This window comes from Cetorhinus maximus, chromosome 1 (genome assembly GCF_964194155.1).
Source record: "Cetorhinus maximus chromosome 1, sCetMax3.hap1.1, whole genome shotgun sequence".
Lineage (NCBI taxonomy): Eukaryota > Metazoa > Chordata > Chondrichthyes > Lamniformes > Cetorhinidae > Cetorhinus > Cetorhinus maximus.
Genome location: NC_135879.1, coordinates 99550287 through 99569769, shown reverse-complemented (window position 1 = coordinate 99569769; position 19483 = coordinate 99550287). Strand labels below are relative to the sequence as shown.

The 19483-nt window shown below is 41.7% G+C and overlaps 1 protein-coding gene across 7 annotated transcripts in view; it reads right to left on the bottom strand.

Moving 5' to 3' along the window:
• sec31a (SEC31 homolog A, COPII coat complex component) overlaps positions 1-19483 on the bottom strand; it is a 103159-nt gene that overhangs the window by 60086 nt on the left and 23590 nt on the right. For all 7 annotated transcript variants that reach the window (XM_078544497.1, XM_078544506.1, XM_078544516.1 and 4 more), the window contains exons 8-13: positions 17870-17969; positions 15258-15419; positions 13676-13828; positions 12612-12839; positions 8501-8575; positions 8236-8289 (exon numbers count right to left, since the gene is read on the bottom strand). In XM_078544497.1, coding sequence (XP_078400623.1) covers positions 8236-8289; positions 8501-8575; positions 12612-12839; positions 13676-13828; positions 15258-15419; positions 17870-17969 — 772 coding nt within the window. The remainder of the gene's footprint in view (positions 1-8235; positions 8290-8500; positions 8576-12611; positions 12840-13675; positions 13829-15257; positions 15420-17869; positions 17970-19483) is intronic.

Below are 19483 nucleotides of genomic sequence, written 5' to 3'. Positions count from 1 at the left end.
ACTAGTATCTTTGAGTCAGTTAGCTGAAAGTAAGTTATGGGTAAACTCAAAATCAAGGTAGCAATTAAATGATGGGCAAGATAACCAAAGACAACCAACATGAAATTGTTAAAAGCAAATCACATCTAGGAAATGGAAGTGTTTTTTGAAGAGAAGATTAATTGTATTAAGGAAATGAAGTTTATAGATTTTCAAAAGGATTCAATCAGGTCTCAGAAGAGGCTGGTTACAAACAAAATCAGACATGTGGTATAAAAGGAAATGGAGCAGCATGGATCGAAATTAATTCAGGATTAATGAATATTGCTCAGATTGGAGAATGGTTGGATTAGAGTAACTCAAGGCGCCAATGCTGGGGCTACTCTTGTTCTCAATAAATTTAAATGATTTGAACTTGGGTACAGCGAGCCCAATGTCGAATTTGCTGACGTCACAAAAGCAGAGGCTATGGCAAAGTTCAAGAGGACAAAGCTTTCTCTGACCGTTTGCTTGTCTCCCTTACCACCCACATCTCCCTACTCCCCTCTAGTCACACTTTCACCACCTGCTCACTGAAAAAAGCCTTCCTACCCTCCCCACCCCAATTTGCGTGCAACCGCCAGCTCCAATTCCCAAATCCCTTGTTTTTGGCTCTCGACCCTCAATGATGCTGCTGCAGCTGACATTTTGCTTAAACACTCACTCACCTTCACGTTCAACACCATTCTTCCCAACAAAATTATTACCATCTCTCACTCCTTCCTCCATCCTGCCACCTCTTATACAGTTTATCCCCATTCACTCAAGTCTGAGACATGCCAACATAAACACACGGAGTAACAACTAGTCCACCCACCCATCATTGGGTCTGGCTTAACCACAAAGGTCTACTGGGCCTTGGTCTCTTCTGCCAAAATTGTCCATTATTGTGAAATCATCCTGGAAGGAAAGGATAATGCTAGGGTCTTTTATTTCTATGACCAACTGCCTCTCTAAGTCCCTCTTCAATAAAGCCTCCTCTAGCATGAGGAGCTCATAGATTCCTTTGTTTCCAAGTTCAAGGACCATCATCCAACTACCTCTGCAGCTTCCTCCCTTTCTATTGCTCACTGCCACCTCCAGTTCTGCATCCACTCCTGTCTCTTGAAATTTCTCTCCCAGCTGCTTCTGCCTCCTGAAACTTTTTCATCTAGAAGTCTTCTCTTCCCTCGATTCTCTGTTCACTTAGCTCTTGCTCATCCAACCCCCTTTTGCTGCCCCATACTACCGAATATTGTCAATGGTTCGTTACAATCCCAGCTGATGTTAATTCTGGATAAATCAGATCCCAGAGTGAAACCTGGCTTGATAGACCCTAACTTTTTTTTTGAACCGTGGAGCTAAGTTACTGAACAAATTCACAGGAGTCTGGTGATGAACTTTTAATACAAAGAATAAAGTATTTATTAAAACAAAATAAATGAACTATATTACACCAGACAAAAAGTTGGAAAGATCTCAATACAAACACAAGGGCCAGGATTTTCTGGCCCTGTGGTAGGCAGGACCTGCTACAAGTGAGGCAGTGCCCCAACCAGAGGTCCACTGACTTGCAGCAGGACTGAAAGATCGTGGTGGCAGCGGGCGGGTGCGGAAAATCCCGCCGAAGATGACGATTCAAATTCCTGCTATTCCTTTACCCCAGCAATATCTTTACAGACACATAAACCAGTGAAGAGTTACCACCAGCTTTGCACAAAGGCTTCAAGATTGGGACTGGCAGAGTTGCAAATGGTTTTCTTCCAGTGAATTCCTGAGCAGTCACTTGATACTTCTCATACAACTCATACCTCTCCCCAAGACACCCAAAAACCGCACTCTAAACTCAGTTTCTTCAACTGCAGTGCAAACAAATGTCTTCCCTAAACTCAGTCTTCAAGTAGCGCCTCTGCCAAACTGATCACTTTACTGAGTCTTATAACTGATAATTCAGTTAACTACTACCCCAATAGCCTTGTAGTTTCTCTTCTAAGAGAGCTTGAAATCCCTGTCTTCTCTCTCTGACAAACACTGAACACTTCCCCTCTCAGTGTCTGTCACTGGATCACTGTCACTAGGCAATGGTAAAGCTTTTCTATGCTGTTGACGTTTAAAGTCCACATGACCCTTCAACAGAACTGAGTGTAGTTAGGAGAGGGGTGAAATATAAGCTGGTTTAAGGTGGGGGGCGGGGGGAGAGAAGTTGAGGGTGGGGTGGTTGTAGGGACAAGCAAGCAGTGATAGGAGCAGATAATCAAAAGATGTCACAGACAAAAGAATCAAAGAGGTGTTGAAGGTGGTGATATTATCTAAGAAAAGTACTAATTAAGAATGGATGGCAGGACACTCAAGGTACAGCTCTAGTGGGGGTGGGGTGGAAAGACTGACAAGGTATTAGTTGTAGATTTAAAAATAATGGAAATAGGTGGGAAAAGAAAAATCTATATAAATTATTGAAAAAAACAAAAGGGAGGGGAAAGAAACGGGGTGGGGATGGGGGGAGGGAGTTTAAGATCTAAAGTTGTTGAATTCAATATTCAGCCCGGAAGGCTGTAAAGTGCCTAGTCGGAAGATGAGGTGCTTATCTGCTCCTATCACTGCTTGCTTGTCCCTACAACCACCCCACCTTCAACTTCTCTCCCCCCGCCCCCCACCTTAAACCAGCTTATATTTCACCCCTCTCCTAACTACACTCAGTTCTGTTGAAGGGTCATGTGGACTCGAAACGTCAACTCTTTTCTTCTCTACCGATGCTGCCAGACCTGCTGAGTTTTTCCAGGTAATTCTGTTTTTGTTTTGGATTTCCAGCATCCGCAGTAGTTTTTTGTTTTTCTATGCTGTGTTTTTTTTAGAATCACTGAACTTTCAACCCCTTTTAACTCATCTGTTTGACTTTAGGGGTTGCAAGACCTCATTAAAAATGCATAGATAAAAACAAACCCAAAAAACCTGAAACTTTTTAGTCACAAGTCTATCCAGACTCCCAGGCACCAAGTTCATAAACAAAACCTAAGTGGAACTGAAACCATTTTTACCTTTCTCAACACACAAATATATATATATATATATAAATTCAACTTAAAATTATACTTTGTTCATAATAATTCCCTCCTCAGGCATTGCTCCTCTCTCCTTCAAAACCACCATTGTCACTTTTTTCTCAAAACACTCACCTTTGATCATTTTGCACTACCAAACACTGTCCCATCTCCAACACTCTTTCCCCTCAGGTCTTTGAATGCATTGTTGTCTCCCAACTCCATGTCCAACTCTTCTATAACCCCCACTGTTACAATGCCTCCAGTCTGACTGCCACCCTATACATAGCACTGAAAGGGTCCCTGTGAATGACATTTTCCATGATTGTGTGCATTAATTCTCCTCACCTTCTTTGCAGCAACACAGTCAACCAAAACATTCTCCTGTAGTGATTTTCCTCTGCTGTCTAACTCCATAGGATTGATCTACAACAATTCTATTCATACCTTCCTTACTTCAGAACACCTCCAACAATGGCTTCTCTTCCTGCCCCACTATGAGTTACTGGAGTCCCTTAAGGATCTATCCTTGGCCCCCTTCCCTTTCTCACTTATATGCTGATCCTTGGTGAGATCATACACAGATTTGCAGTAAGCAAACACATGTATACCGTTGACAAGCTATTCCTACCTTTTCACCACCTCCCTTGACTATCTCTGTATTGTTAAGACTGCTAGCCTAACATCCAATGCTGGAGGATTCATAACTTCCAGTTGTTTCACCAAATCTCTCTCTCTCCCTGGCCACCATCTTGGGCTAAACCAGGTTCTTCATTATCTCAGCATCCTGTTCAATCCTGAACCAAGTGTCTATCTCTGCAACATTATCCACCTTCACCCCTACCCTCAGCCTATCTGCCATTGAAACCCTCGTCAATTACCTCCTGATTTCCAGAACATTCCTGCTTCTCCAAAACTCTGCTGTATTTATTCCGTTCTGTTCATTCTGACTTGGCTGACCTGGACTGGCTTTCTGTCCTTCATGCATTGAAATATAAAATCCTTGTGCTTGATTTACAATATGCATAGGTTTACAAATCAGGGTAGGATTGACAGGCTGGGTCTCTGGAAAAAAGAAGGCTGAGTAGTAACCTAATAAAGGTCTTTAAAATTATGAAAGGTTTTGGTAGAGTGGATAGAGAGAGAATATTTCCAGTTGTGAAGAAGGGCTTAACTAGAGGTCATCAATATAAGATAGACACCAAGAAATCCAACAGGGAATTGTGAAGAAACTTCTTCATCCAAAGAGTGGCAAGAATGTGGAACGCGTTACCACAGGGAATGGTTGAAGTGAATATCATAGACGCATTTAAGGGGAAACTAGAATATGAAGGGAATAGATGACTACGATTATAGGTTTGGATGAGAAAAGATAGAGGAGGCGCAAGTGGAGCATAAACACTGCCAGGGGCTGGTTAAGCCAAATGGCCCGTTTCTGTGCCATACATCCTTTGTAATTTTCCTATTTCTCTGTTCCTCCAACTCTGACATCTCGCACTCTCCCACACTCTTTCCCCACCATTGATGGTCGTGCCTTCAGTAGTTTAAGCCATTAGATCTAGAATTTCCTCCCTTAAAATATCCAGCTCTCTGCCTCCTTTAACACACTTATTTAAAACTACCTTTTTGACTAAGCCCATCTAACATCCTATTCAATTTTATTTCTGAATACGGTGAAGAACTTTAGGAGGTTTGCCTACACTAAAAAAGACTCCATTTAAATGCAAGTTGTTGACATTGAATTGGCCACCTCTTAAAACACCTAACCAGATTTTCTTTTTTATTGAGGTCAATGGTGAGGGAAATTTGCAGGACTTAATGGGCAGCTGAGCCAATATCACTCATTTGTTGAAGCTGAAAGTTACACCCATCAATTTAAAACTGTCAGTGATTAAGAACGAGGGGAGTGTTTAGGAGAAGCTTCTTTGTGCAGAAAGTGGAAGAAAATAGATGTGTCAGCCACGGCTCAGCTGAGTCAGATGCTTCTAGATTCAAATCCCAATTCAGGACTTGAGCACAACATTTAAGTCAAAAGTTGTTTGAAGGTTTTCATGGTGAGAGCACAAACATTGGGGAAGGCAAATTTAAAGTTTCACTGTGTAAAATTTTACTCTGAAAAGGGCAGTTGTTACCTTAAGAGTTCCTTGGAAGAACTGATTGGCCTTAACGTTTTGGACATCGTACTCTGTGTGGAGCAATGACTGGAACAGGTGAAAGAGGCAGTTATATATGGTAGAGGATGGGAATATGGGTGGGGTCTTACTGCTGATGGTCAGGCCACTGTGTTTGAGATAGGTCAGTTCATTTTAACACTCTTGCTGCTGATTGGTCGGCACCACAATCAACTCGTCAGACACAATGGTCAATTTTGACGATGAGTCAATGTGCCTGTCCCAGAAACTTATCTTGTCAAACAACATTTGGAAGATTTCTCCTTAACCAACAGGGCTGCAATGTCACCAATAAAATTTACAAACTTCTACTGACGTACCCAAACTCAACATTGCTCCAATGGCAAGGTTCCTATTTCAAACAAACAAATGGCGTTACCATGCGATTTCAACTATCATCAATCGTCGCTAACATCTTTATGGAAGAGATTGAACAAGTAGCACTTCAATCAGCTAGTCCTTAAACATAAAATATGTCAATAACACTTTGGCGGCACAATGGCAACATGATAGGAGACAACTTTATAATTTCCCACAATATCTTAACAATCAACGTTTGTATATTTAAAATGCACTGCAGCAATTCACCAAGACTCCTTCAACAGCACCTTCCAAACCTGCGACCTCCACCACCTAGAAGGACAAGGGCAACAGATGCATGAAAACACCACCACCTGCAAGCTCCTGTCCAAGCCACACACCATCCTGACTTGGAAATATATTGTTGTTTTTTCATTGTTGCCAGGTCAAAATCCTGGAACTCCCTCCCTAACAGCACTGTGGGTGTACCTACAGCACATGAACTGCAGCGATTCAAAGATGGCTCACCACCACCTTCTCAAGGGCAATTAGGGATGGGCAATAAATGCTGGCCTAGTCAGTGACACCCACATCCCGTGAAAGAATAAATATAAAAATTACTTTTACCATGGAGATGGGACCATAACTTTCTATACCATTTCTCAATATTCTCAGGAGCAAGCCTCAAAGTGGCATACCATTACATCAAGTCTATCATAAGCCCACTCACACTCAGGCGAGGCGATGGCATAGTGGTATTGTCACTGGACTAGTATTCCAGAGGCCCAGGGTAATGCTTTGGGGTCCAGGCTTCGAATCCCACCATGGTAGATGGGGAAATTTGCTTGCAATAAAAATCTGATGATGACCATGAAACCATTGCCGATTGTTGCAAAAACCCATCTGGTTCACTAATGTCCTTTAGGGAAGGAAATCTGTCGTCCTTACCTGGTATGGCCTACATGTGACTCCAGACCCACAGCAATGTGGTTGACTCTTAAATGCCCTCTAAACAAGGGAAATTAGGGATGGGCAAATAAATGCTGGCCTAGGCAGCGATACCCACATCACATGAATGAATAAAAAAAAAACTGACAGATACTGACCTACCGATTTTTCCATCATCCCTCCAATCAGTTTCCAGAGCCCTCATTAGAAGAACCTACACCATCAGTGACTAAAAAAGTCTACAACAAGAACTTCACCCCATTAAGTATACACTTCAGCTCAATGGATTCTCTTCACACAAGGTTAAGATACGCCTGCCTGTTACTCGCTCTGTAACAACTACTTCCACTAAGACAAGAGTCAGCCTCCTGTACATCGGTTCCACCTCACACAGATTACAACGTAATCGCAAGTCAAAAGATATTGAAGTGCAGCACAGGACATCTAAGAAGCTCCACTCCATTCTTTATACCCACAAAGACAAGAAACATCTTAAAATAAACCAGGAATTCACAGCATACCGTGTGATTGCGGACTTGTCTATATCGGGGAAAAAAAGCCACAACCTACATATTAGACTCAAGGAACATCAAACCTACTTCAAACACAGTGAATGGGACAAATCGGCTATTGACAAAGATGCTCAACTTAATAACCACCACATCCAGTGGTCTAACTCTAAACTTACCTTATCCATCACATACTTGCCTACAAGGCACGTCAGGGAGTCTATGGAGGGCTACAAACACCACACCGTCCTCCAAGACAGCAGCCTTCTCGTCAGTGACATCTGGCTACCCTTAGTCAACACACACATTACAATCCATCTGCAGTCAACCACTCAGCAGCATGAATGTTAACATGTAGCAGTCCAACCAATCAGCAGTAAGATCCTGCCCATATTTCCATTCTCCACTATACGTACTATCTCTTTCACTGTTCCAGTCATTCCTCCAGACAACAGGCAGAATATGCTGCCCAAAACATTGAAGCCTATCAGTTCATCAAAGGAACTCCTTTAAGGTAACAACTGTTCTTTACGGAGCAAACTTTTACATGGTGTAATTGTCACTTTATCTTCTTCAAAATCTAGGTTAACACTCTGATACAATGCTGAGGGAGTTCTGCACTGTTGGAGGTATCATATTTCAAATGAGGCGTTAATCAGAAGCCTTGCCTGTCCTCACAGGTGAGCATAAAATATGCCATGGCACTATTTTGAAGAATAGCAGGAAAGTTATCCCCAGTATCCTTGCCAAAATCTATCTATCCCTCAACATCACAAAAGCAGGTTACCTGGTCATTACCACATTGCTGTTTTTAGGATCTTGCACATTGACCGCTGCATTTCCTACATATGACAGTGACAACACTTCAAAAGTAATTCACTAACTTTACAGCACTTTGAGACTTTGGTGGTCTTGAAAAACATTACATAAATGTTTTAATTTAATGCATTGCCGCTGGTAATGATTGATGTATCTTTCAAGACAAGGTTAGATAAATCTTTCAAGCACAGAAAGATACAGGGCTATGCGAAAATAGGACAATGAGATTAATTTTGACTTCTTCTTGCAAAGAGTTGACACAGACACAGTGGGCTTAATGACCTTCACCTGAACTGTAAACTTAAATTGCAAAAAATGACAGTAGCATTCTATTAATAATCTTTCATATAAAAACATTCATGCACAGTATTAAAGGGCAATTATTTTTCCAATTTCACAGCCTGAGATGGCAGAAATCTGTGCTACATTTTGTTTGCATTGTATTGTCTGTACCTGATATGCTGGAAGCCCAATCTTGTCTGTTCCACTTTGTAGTGCTGTTGCAATCTAAAGCAGAAATGTACAAATATTGAAGTTAACTGTGCTGGCCCAAAGAAAGTATTCCCTCGGTTACATTCTGTATTGTTTTCATCCTCCTCCCTCCCAAGTATCATGTTTCCGAGTAATAATTTCTCTAACAGATCGAATGGATAATATGAATAAATTACAGTTTATTTCTTTTTATCACTCAGATATCACCAGGAAATCTTCTACCTACCTTCTCTGCAAGCTCGTCTTGTTTGTACCCTAAAAGCTCCAAGTATTTATTGCGATGATCTTTCTCAAAGTTCACCTGTGAAAATAAGAAGGAAAAATCAATGTAATAGGTCTGTGAGATATACCAACTGAGCTGATTGAAGTATCTGTGCTGAATTATGTTTTCTATAACCCCTGAAAAATTTAATAGTGGAGATCAAAAGAATGGCTACAAATGTTGGATTCAAAACAGAAAATGTTGGAAGGGTCAGTCTGCAAATCAGCAAGAATGAGAGAGGACCAAACCCTCCCAATGCACCAGCTAATGAAGTATAAGAATAAGGAAAAATGACAAAGACCTGTAATGCCAGCCTGTACAAAAACACAGAATTGTTACAGCACAGGAGGCCTTTTAGCCCATCGTGTCTACACCAAATGAGCAATTCACTTAGTGCCTTCCTCCTGCCTTCTCTCTGTAACTCTGCACATTCTAACATGCATTTGTTCCATGTTTTGCTCATGGCTATTCTTGCCACTGTTCCAATATTCAAATTACAACCATTTACATACAATTACATAAAATGCACAGCTCAAAACAGGCCTTCAGCTTATGAGGCCCATGCTGGTGATTATGCTCCACATGAGTCTCCTTACTTTTACCTTTGTTCTTGGAAGGTGAACATTGCTGGCAAGGCCAGCACTTATTGCCCATCCCTAATTTTGCTCAAAGTGGTGGTGGGCCATTTGGATATGAACCAAATTTCCTGCAGACCAAAATGAGCAGAGGAAGCAGAAGCTTGAAACAGTTCCATTTTATCTAAATGATACAGGAGTGTCATTCTGACATATCCACATTTTTTCCCAGCCTTAATGCTGTGTTTATGGCAAATGAAATTAACCACCATTGTAACTAGCTATCCAGAATTGCCAGGTGCCTAAGCAAAAGGGCCACATAGATTGTTTTGGCAATTTAAAACCATTTCAGACTAGTTTTCATACTTATGTCTCTCCTGGCATATAAGCTGTCATTAGGCTTTCTGACAATTGTTTTTTTTGTCTGTAACAGCATTACTGCCATCAATGGGTTTCCCAATGGAAAACTCCCTCTCAGAGGTGCTGGAGAGAACAAGACAGCTACTAGGATGTCCGGCAGGTTGAGATGTTCAAGAGATGCTCAGTATCTATCTGCTGTCACCCAGACGCCTATTTATGCAGACAGGGGTGACCAGACCTCACCTTGACAGATAGTAGACAGTAGTTGGAGGCTCCAACTCTGAAGGATTGGTTGTAATAGTAGACACATGTCACAGATGTCTGTGCATGCCTGAGCAAACTAGTTCTTATTATGGTGCTTGGCAGCTATTGCTGAACTAAATAAAACATTAGTGTATATAAATGGATCCAAATAACATCTAAAGATCACCATTTATTCAGCTGGTCAATAAATGGCAAAGCCTAGAATGTTACAGATTTGACTCCTGCTTTGTGCTGAATTATGCAACCACCAGGATGGCTATTGCATTGTTGTAATTACCCACAGCGTCCCTGTGTTAAAGAATGTGTAATCTGCCAGGGTGCTTGCCCTTAATTGCTAAACGATAATGGCTGGAGGATGTACATGTATTTTGGCATTGGGTGAAATCAGATTCAGTTGTGATTATTCTGCTGTTGAATAGCCTGCTGACGATCTCTAGGCTCACGCATGAAGAGTGAAGAAATACAGGAGGATAACTAGTGACAGTCCAGTAAAAGGTCAATGTAGCCTGAAGAAGAAATTAGGAAATGGTGGAAAGAGGGAAATGACACTGGTGCTCGATAATATTTTAGTGAAACCATACAGCTGTGATCAGCAGACCTCCAACAAGGTTTCAAACCATCAAAAATGACAGAAGGACACAAGGTCATTGAGCTGAGAAGACAGATTAAGAAACCAAACATTACAACTACTTTTGGATAGATTTCTATGAGGCAACAATAAACCATCTCTGAAAGTAAGCAGCAGATGGGAGGCTTCTTGAAACTTTACAGGCAATCAGAAAGTGTCTGAGAAGATTTTAGCAGATTGACTCTTGAAATGGCTAAACATTTTTATTGAAATCAATCAAAGAATTCTTCAAAAGATAATTTACAGCTTTCAAGTAAACAAACGATTGTTTCAAAAAAATTTGAAAACAAAAAAAATTAAAGCAGGTAAAAATGAATGTGAAAACCAATGATCATTTCATGCAGCCTGAAGCCAAGACCAATTAGGAACATAGGAGCAGAAGGCCCATTGAGCCTGCTCTGCCATTCAAACAAATCATGGCTGATCATCGACCTCTGTAATTTTTCCCCAATATCCCCACATCCCCCGATGTCATTAGTATCCAGAAATCTATCGATTTCTGCCTTGAACATGCTCAATGGTTCAGCTTCCACAGCTCCCTGGGGTAGAGAATTCCAAAGACTCACTACCCTCTGAGTGAAGAACTTTCTCCTCACCTCAATTTTAAATGGCCTAAGCCTTATTCTGAGACTGTCTCCCCTGGTTCCAGACTCACCAGCCAGGGGAAGCGTCTTACCTACATCCACCCTGTCACACCCTGTAAGAATTTTGTAAGTTTCAGTGAGATCACCTCCCATTCTTCAAAACCCTAGAGAATACAGGTCCAATTTCCTCGATCTATCTTCATAAGTCAATCCCGCCACTCCAGGGATTAGCCTGGTGAACCTCCGTTGTGCTTCCTCTATGACAAGTATATCATTCCTTAGATAAGGAGACCAAAACTGTACACAATACTCCAGGTGAGGTCTCACCAAGGCTCTATAAAATTGAGCAAGACATCTTTACTTTTGTACTCAAATCCCCTTGCAGTGAGGCCAACACACTATTTGCCTTCCAAATTGCATGTTAGCTTTTAGTGACTCACGAACAAGGACACCCAAGTCCCTTTAGACACTAACACTTCCCAACCTCTCACCATTTAAGAAATACTCTGTCTTTCTATTTTTTCTACCAAAGTGGATAATTTCATACTTATTCACATTATATTCCATCTGCCAAGTTCTTGCCCATTCTCTTGGCCTGTCCAAATCTCTTTGAAGCCTCCTTGCATCTTCCTCACAACTCACATTCCCACCCAGTTTTGTGTCATCAGCAAATTTGGAAATATTACATTTGGTCCCCAGGTCCAAATCATTTGTATGGATTGTAAACAGCTGTGGGCCTAGCACTGATCCTTACACTACCCCACTAGTAACATCCTGCCATTCTGAGAATGACCCGTTTATTCCTACTCTCTGTTTTCTGTCTGTTAACCAATTCTCAATCCACACTGGTACATTTCCCCAAATCCCATGTGCTCTAATTTTGTTTGCTAACCTCTTATTGGGGACCTTTTCAAAAGCCTTCTGAAAATCCAAATACACCACATCCACTCATTCCCCTTTATTTTTTCTGCTAATTATATCTCAAAAAATTCCAACAGATTTGTCAAACATGATTTTCCTTTCATAAATCCATGTTGACTCTGTCCAGTCATATCATTATTTTCTAAGTGCCCAGTTATCACATTCTTCATAATAGATTCTAACATTTCCCTCCAACTGACATCAAATTAACAGGTCTGTACTTTTCTGTTTTTATCTCTCCCTCACTTCTTAAATAGTGGGATTACATAGACCGGCTAATTTCCAGTCTGCAGGAACCTTTCCAGAATCTATAGAATTTTGAAAGATAACCATCAATGCATCAACTATATCTATAGTAACATGAAGAAAAAATTTTGTACACAGCGAGCAATTAGGATCTAGAAAACACTGCCTAAGGATGTGGTGGAGATTCAATTGAAGCCTTCAAAAGGGACAGAAAGAAAAATAGCTGGAAAAACTCAGCAGGTCTGACAGCATCTGTGGAGAGGAACACAGTTAACGTTTCGAGTCCATACGACTCCTTCAAAAGGGAATTGGATAACTACCTGAAGAAAAGGAAATGCAGGCCTACAGGGAAAAGGCAAGGAAGTGGGATGAAGTGAGTTGCTCTTGCAGAGAGCTGACATGGATGTGACAGGCCAAATGGCCTGCTTCTGTACTGTAACCATTCTACGGTTCTATGAAAAGTCTTAACAATTCGCTCTATCAGCATTTCACCATACCTTTAAGAACCCCCAAACGCTCCTCTCGAAGTCTGTGTGGGCAGCATTAACTTTCGACTGACAGTACTCCACAAAGCCTCCTGAATGTACAGTTGACTGCAGCTCATTGGAACGGTTCAGGAGTTCCGATTCTGTGACAACTTGACTGACGAACACTTGGAAAGGAACTTCCTGCTGCTGCTGAGGTTGGGGCTTCACGTTCTGAAATGTGACCAGCTTTCCTCCAAACTTTGCCATGAAATTTGGCAAAAAGTAACACACAAAACAAATAAACAGTGGAGAAAGAGGGGGAAAAGAAAAACAGTCCAGCAGTTAAATTCATATTAGAGTAATGTCAAGCATGTGTCATATTAACCAATTTAAACTAAATACTAAAACTACAATAATAAAAAAATTCACTGCACTAGCTTACAACCATTCAAACACAGATTGATGGGAAGTGGGCAGTAAACCTCAGCCATGCCATCAAAGGAGAGGCGAAGGTCAGGTACTTCCTTGTAACAAAAATGGGAGAAAAATAAATAAATGGAAACCAAGAATTCACTGCAACTTTATGACACAAAACTGCACATGGAGGGAAATTGCAATAACATTACTTCCACAGCTGCTGAATATACTGTTGGATATGGCACTTGGATTCTCCTGCCAAGTGATCTGAGGCAAGCTGATGTCAATAGGGTGAACGGTGAAAGCACCACAAATGACCTCAGTCTTCCTGGGCTGGGTATGCAAATTTAGCTGAGAATCTTGCTCTCAAGCGCTATCCAGTTACTCCTACAGTAAATGTGCATTAGGATGTCAGATGAAGACAAGAGCAGCCTTGCTGTGACGGCTCCTGCAATCAAATACCCTGTCAGCACTCGCTGTCTTAGTTTCCCACAAGATGAATAGGTATTTGTGTAAGGCACAGAGATGGTGCAATCAGATGTAGATTCACACTCTGGTGAACGACCACCTTCTGAAGAGGAGAGAAAGCAGGGGGCAGGTAAATGTGGAAAAAAAGAAACCTTGTGATTTTCTAAATTATTTATTTTTATCTAGATTACCAAGATTTAAAAGCTTACAGCAAATGTAGCTCCGACAGGGCGGCGGATCCACTTGGGTGGTTTTTTAAGAGGCAGCACAGCACTTGGTTGTGCTATCGATTGAGGGAACTGCAACGGAGGAAGGGTTTGTCCAGTACCAAATGGATCCAAATTCCCAAAGGAGGATGAAATCTGTCAAAAAAAAAGTGTAGCATTTGTAGATAATTGGTGACAGAGCAAGGAGGCATCACTTCAGAATTCAGATATATGCTTGCACTAAGGCCATTGTTGAAAATGGCAAATATTTGATTTGTCACACTCATTGCTTTCAGAAGAGTTCTAACAGAGACTCAAGAGCAAGTTGGTCATAGACACTGATCCTGGGGGCAACCTTTTTCCTCGTCGTCATGTCCCCCCCCTTATAATTTATGTGTCCTTGAAAAGCACGCCCTACTTAATCAACAGCTCATTGTGCTCATCATCAGCACAATTACATCCCCAGCAGTTTCTCTCTTCCACTCCTCTCATCCCTTACCACATTTCTCTGAGAGCTCATACCTTCAATCTCAACATGATTTAGAAATTTTACATTTATTTTCTTGAAACTAAGCCAGACTAATCACAAATTTGGTGCTATATTTGACCCCAAGATGAGTTTCTGACCAAATGTTCATGCCATCACTGAGAATGTTTATTTCTACCTCCATGGCATCACCCAACTTCTCCCTTGCCTCAGCTCACCTGCTGCGGAAACCCTCATTCATGCCTTCATTGCCTCCAGACTTGACTATTCCAATGCACTTCTAGCTGATCTCCAACTTTCTACACTCTATAAACTTGAGGTCATCCAAAACTCTCTTCCCAAGCCCTAACTTGCACCATCCTGTTCACCTATCATTTCTCTGCTCGCTGATCGACATGCATTCCCCATCATGCAACAACTTAAGTTTAAAATTCTCAGCCTTGCTTTCAAATCCCTTCATGGCCTCATCCCTCCCTACCTCTGTAACCTCCCCCTGCCCCATGATCCTCCAAGGTATCAACGCTCATCCAATTCTGGCCTCTTCAGCATCCTCAATTTTAAACACTCCACCCTTCAGGGCTGTGCCTTCAGTTGCCTAGGCCCGAAGCTCTGGACTTCCCTTGTTGCACCTCTCACCCTCTCTACCTCACTTTCCTCCTCTAAGACACTTCTTAAACATACCTCTTTGGTCATCTGACCTAATATCTCTTTACGTGACTTGGTGCCATTTTGTTTTGTAACATACCTGTGAAGCTCCTTGGGATGTTTTATTACATTAAAAGCACTATACAAATAAGTTGTTGTCACCTGACTGTATTACCCATATATAATACCGTGCCCTGTGAAGGATCTCCTGATTTCTTCAACACCAAGGGGTGTGCATGTGTGATAGTTTAATACTGTAAGCTAGACTTTGTTGCTGCAACATTTGCCATTTAAATACTGATGTTCCTCCTGAACCTATTGGCGTATATGCCGAAATTATGTAAAGGCATCTCTTATTAGATACAGTGAAGGAACCAGAGCAGCAAGAATATAGTGACAAAATACACATGAAAAAGGATAAATCACCACCAGCTTCATAAAAGATTTATTTACATTGTCAACCTGTCGCTGCCTTTGTGCATCGAGATTCCCACCCATGAGGGAGTAGATGCTGATGTGGCCATCGAATGCGGCTGCAGAGAGGACAGCAGGATTCCTGGGGCACCACTGAATATCAAAGCACCATTGTGTGGCTGTAGGTAACTCATAAACCACCTGGTAACAGTCAAGAACAGGAAAACAATTAAGCAGACTAATAATTAAAATGGATAATACATGATTTGAATCAAGTCATACATATAACTTTAATACTGAATTTAACTGAAACTGAATTTGAATTTGTAAAACGAAAGCAGAAGGTTTTTGTGCAGGAATGTGCCATCAGCTATATCTATATGATCAACCAATCCTATTGGTACAGAGTTAATCATGTGCTATGGCGATAGGATTCGCCATGGACACCATGCTTTCTGTGAGTGAGGGTGAAGGTAGGAAATTGACTGGATCTGAACAGTAGAGGAATAAAGGTTCTGGGCACTGCTTGATATCATTTAGGGATCAGGGAATATTAACATAGGATTTTTGCTTAGGTAATTGAATGGGCATGATGGAATCAATGCCGCAGTACATTTTGCATCACCAATGAAAGAATCACGCAATGGGCCAAATGGTTCAGCTTAATTTTCTTCAAAGGCTCATATTCTTGCCTGAAATATGTTTTTGTAGTTTTGTGATTGTATTCACCTACAGATCTCCTCTATGGAAGCCCATTACATAAAAGAGGACACAGCTGAGATTTCCCCTTCTTGTTTCCAAATCACTATCAAGCATTAACTTAATAACAAAATGGCAAAAGGTAGCTGCTCCATTACCACAAGACTAATGATAACACCGTAAACGTGATGTCCAACGAGTGCTATCCAATGCTCGTAGAAACTTTAATTGATGCCCTCCATCAGGTTTCTGCCCTGCTACAGTACGAAAATGCCTCTTAAAGTCATAAATAACTTCACAAAAGTCACACATCCTATGTGGCTGTGATAAAGGTAAACTATTCCTCCTCATCCTTCTTGACCTGCCCTGCAGCCTTTGACATGGGTGACCGTACCATCCTCCCCCAGTGTCTCTCCATCATTGCTGAGCTGGTTGGGACTGCTCTCACCTGATTCCAATCATATCTATCTAATCACAGCCAGAGAATCACTTGCAAAGGCTTCTCTTCCTGCTCGGATACCTCTTGGTGTTGAGGTGTCAGCTGTGGCTCAGTTCATAGCACCCTCGCCTTTGAATCAGAGGGTTGTGGGTTCATGTCCCACTCCCGGAAACCAAGAACTGTGAATGTACTCGAAAGAGTTACATGCGATCTGTTGATAACTCGAAAGAGTTACCTCTTGGTGTCAACGAGGTGTCAGCTGTGGCTCAGTTCATAGCACCCTCGCCTTTGAATCAGAAGGTTGTGGGTCCATGTCCCACTCCCGGAAACCAAGAACTGTGAATGTACTCGAAAGAGTTACATGCCATCTGTTGATAACTCGAAAGAGTTACCTCTTGGTGTCCTCCAAGGGTCTATCATTGTCACCGCCTATTTCTCTTCTGCATGCTGCCCCTTGTCAACATCATCTGAAAGCATAGCATCAGTTTCCACATGTTCACCCGTGACACCCAGTTCGACCTCACTACTAGGGGTTCTTTCAACCCCCAAGCTGTCTCTGAATTATAGGGTTGATTATCCAACATTAAGTACTGAATGAGCAGAAATTTCGTCAATTAAATCACGGGAAAGTAATTTTCCTTTGCCCCAGCCAGAAACTCTGTTCCCTAGCCATCGATTCCATCCTTTCTTCCTGGCAACTGTCTGAGGTTGAGCCAGAGTGCTGGCAATCTCGGGGTCATATGTGACCCTGAGATGAGCTTCCAACTACATATCCACACCAACTTTAAGACCGCCTATTTCCATGCTCATAACATCGGCAGACACTGCTCTGCCTCAGCTCATCTGTCACTAATCCGTGCCTTTGTTAACTCTAGGTTTGGCTATTCCAACACATCTCTACCCTGCATAGGCTTGAGCTCATCCACAACTCTGCTGTTTGTGTCCTAACTCGCTCAAGTCCCATTCAGCTGTCACACCTGTGCCCGCTGACCCACACTGTATGCAACAACGCAATTTTAAACTTCTCACTCTTCATTTTAAATCCCCCCATATTCTCCTCCAGTCCTACATCCCTTCCAAGATAACTGCTTTCCTCCAATCGTGGCCTCAAGCATTCCCAAGTTAAATTGCCATGCCTTCAAATCCCAGGGCCCCAAGCTCTAGAATTCCCTCCCTAAACCTCCCTTCCTCCTTTGAGACTCTCCTTAAAACTTACCTCTTTGACCAAGCTTTTGATCATCTAGCCTAATACTTTCTAATGTAGGCTCAGTGTCAAAGTTTTGTTTCTAACACTCCTGCAAAGCACCTTGGGACATGTTACTATGTTAAAGCAGCTTTCCAAGTGCAAGTTGCTGCTGTATAAATTGGGATACTCAATAGACAGGCATGAATTTTAATGTTTGGCTCATTTGTGTGAGAAGACTTCTAAAATTTCCAACCTATACAAAGTACATGCAGCTGTGAACCTAATCCAGTGCAAAGCTGGTGTATTTTTTTATATATGTTTGCTTACTTCTGCAGTGTTGGGGTTCCAGCAAAGCATGCGATTGTCTTTCCCACAACTCAGTAGCAGCTCTGGGTCTGCCAGGCTCCAGGCAATGGCTAAAATTCCTCTGCAAAACACATTCAATTTACAATATTAAGGAGCAGCATTTCATTCTCCCTAAATTTAAATGAAAGCATCAGGACTTTATTTTGTTAAAAAGGAATAACCCCCCCCCGAATGTTATTCCCATCTTTCTGAAAATCCTGCCTCTTGCCAGGTTATGCTTATTCTAGTGCGAGCGACTTCCTCAGACCTCACTATCGCCAGCATTAACGTATCAATTGGATAATCCAGACTCGAGTATCAGGGCGCTATTTAACCACAGTGCCTTCACAGCCAAATCCAACAGATGCTCATATAACATCGACAGTGAAGGATCTTCAACAGTATTGGAATTATTATCCTTTTATAAGGTTTATACAGTGCAGTGAAATGACCTGAAGGAAGTTGAGGAGAACTTCTAAAGATTCAAAAGCAAATGCTGTTACGTCAGCAAACACAGCAGCCATTTTGTGCACAGCAAGGTCCCACCAACAGGGACGAGGTGAATGATCAATTAATCAGTTTTCTGGTGGAGGACATCAGGAGAATTCCATTTTTCTTCGAATAGTGCCATGGAATCTTTTACATCCAGTTTAACAGGCAGCGAGAGATTCAGTTTAGTATTTCATCCAAAAGGTAGCAGTTCAGACAACAGACGTGCTCTCAATGTTGCACTGAAATATCAGCCTGCATTATGTGCTCAAGTCTAAGAGTGGGGCTTGAACACTTGTCATTTTGACTTAGAAGCAAAAATGTTGCCAACTGATCCAAAGTCACACTTTGAAGATCTGACAATGATTGGCTGAGGCAGAAATAAGAAACTGACAGCCGTCCAGGATAGAGAAGCATCGTGTAGATGGCCATTCTATGATGACGCACTGAGAACGTTGGTCGTTTTATTCACATAAAAAGTCAGGATGACAAACCTGGTGAAGAAGGCATGCTAGTGCATGAAGGGGAGCAATATGTGGTGCACAAACATTTTAAGAAAAACAAATAATCTTGGAACCAATGAAGAAACAAGTCCACGAAAGAAACTCACCAGGGCTCCTTCAACAGCGCCTTCCAAACCCATGACCTCTACCACCTAGAAGGACAAGAGCAGCAGTTGCATGGGAACACCACCACCTGAAAGTTCCCCTCTAAGCCACACACCATCCTTACTGGGAACTATAATCGCCGTTCCTTAACTGCTGCTGGGTCAAAATCCTGGAAGTAGCGTCCTAAAAGCACTGTGGATGTACTTATACTACATGGATTGCAACAGTTCAAGAAGGCGGCTCACCACCACCTTCTCAAGGGCAATTAAGGATGGGTAATAAATGCCGGCCTAGCCAGCGATATCCAAGTTCGTGAATAAATCATTTTTTAAAACGAATTATGTAATTTCATTGCTGCCTTATTAACTACCAGAGTTTCAGAAAAGATTTAATGGATTATAGATATTAAGAAAAGGAATTAGTACCTCACTAAATCAATATTTTAAAAAACAATTTAATGATGACAATCCAACATGTCTCTCTCTGGTATTAACTCTAC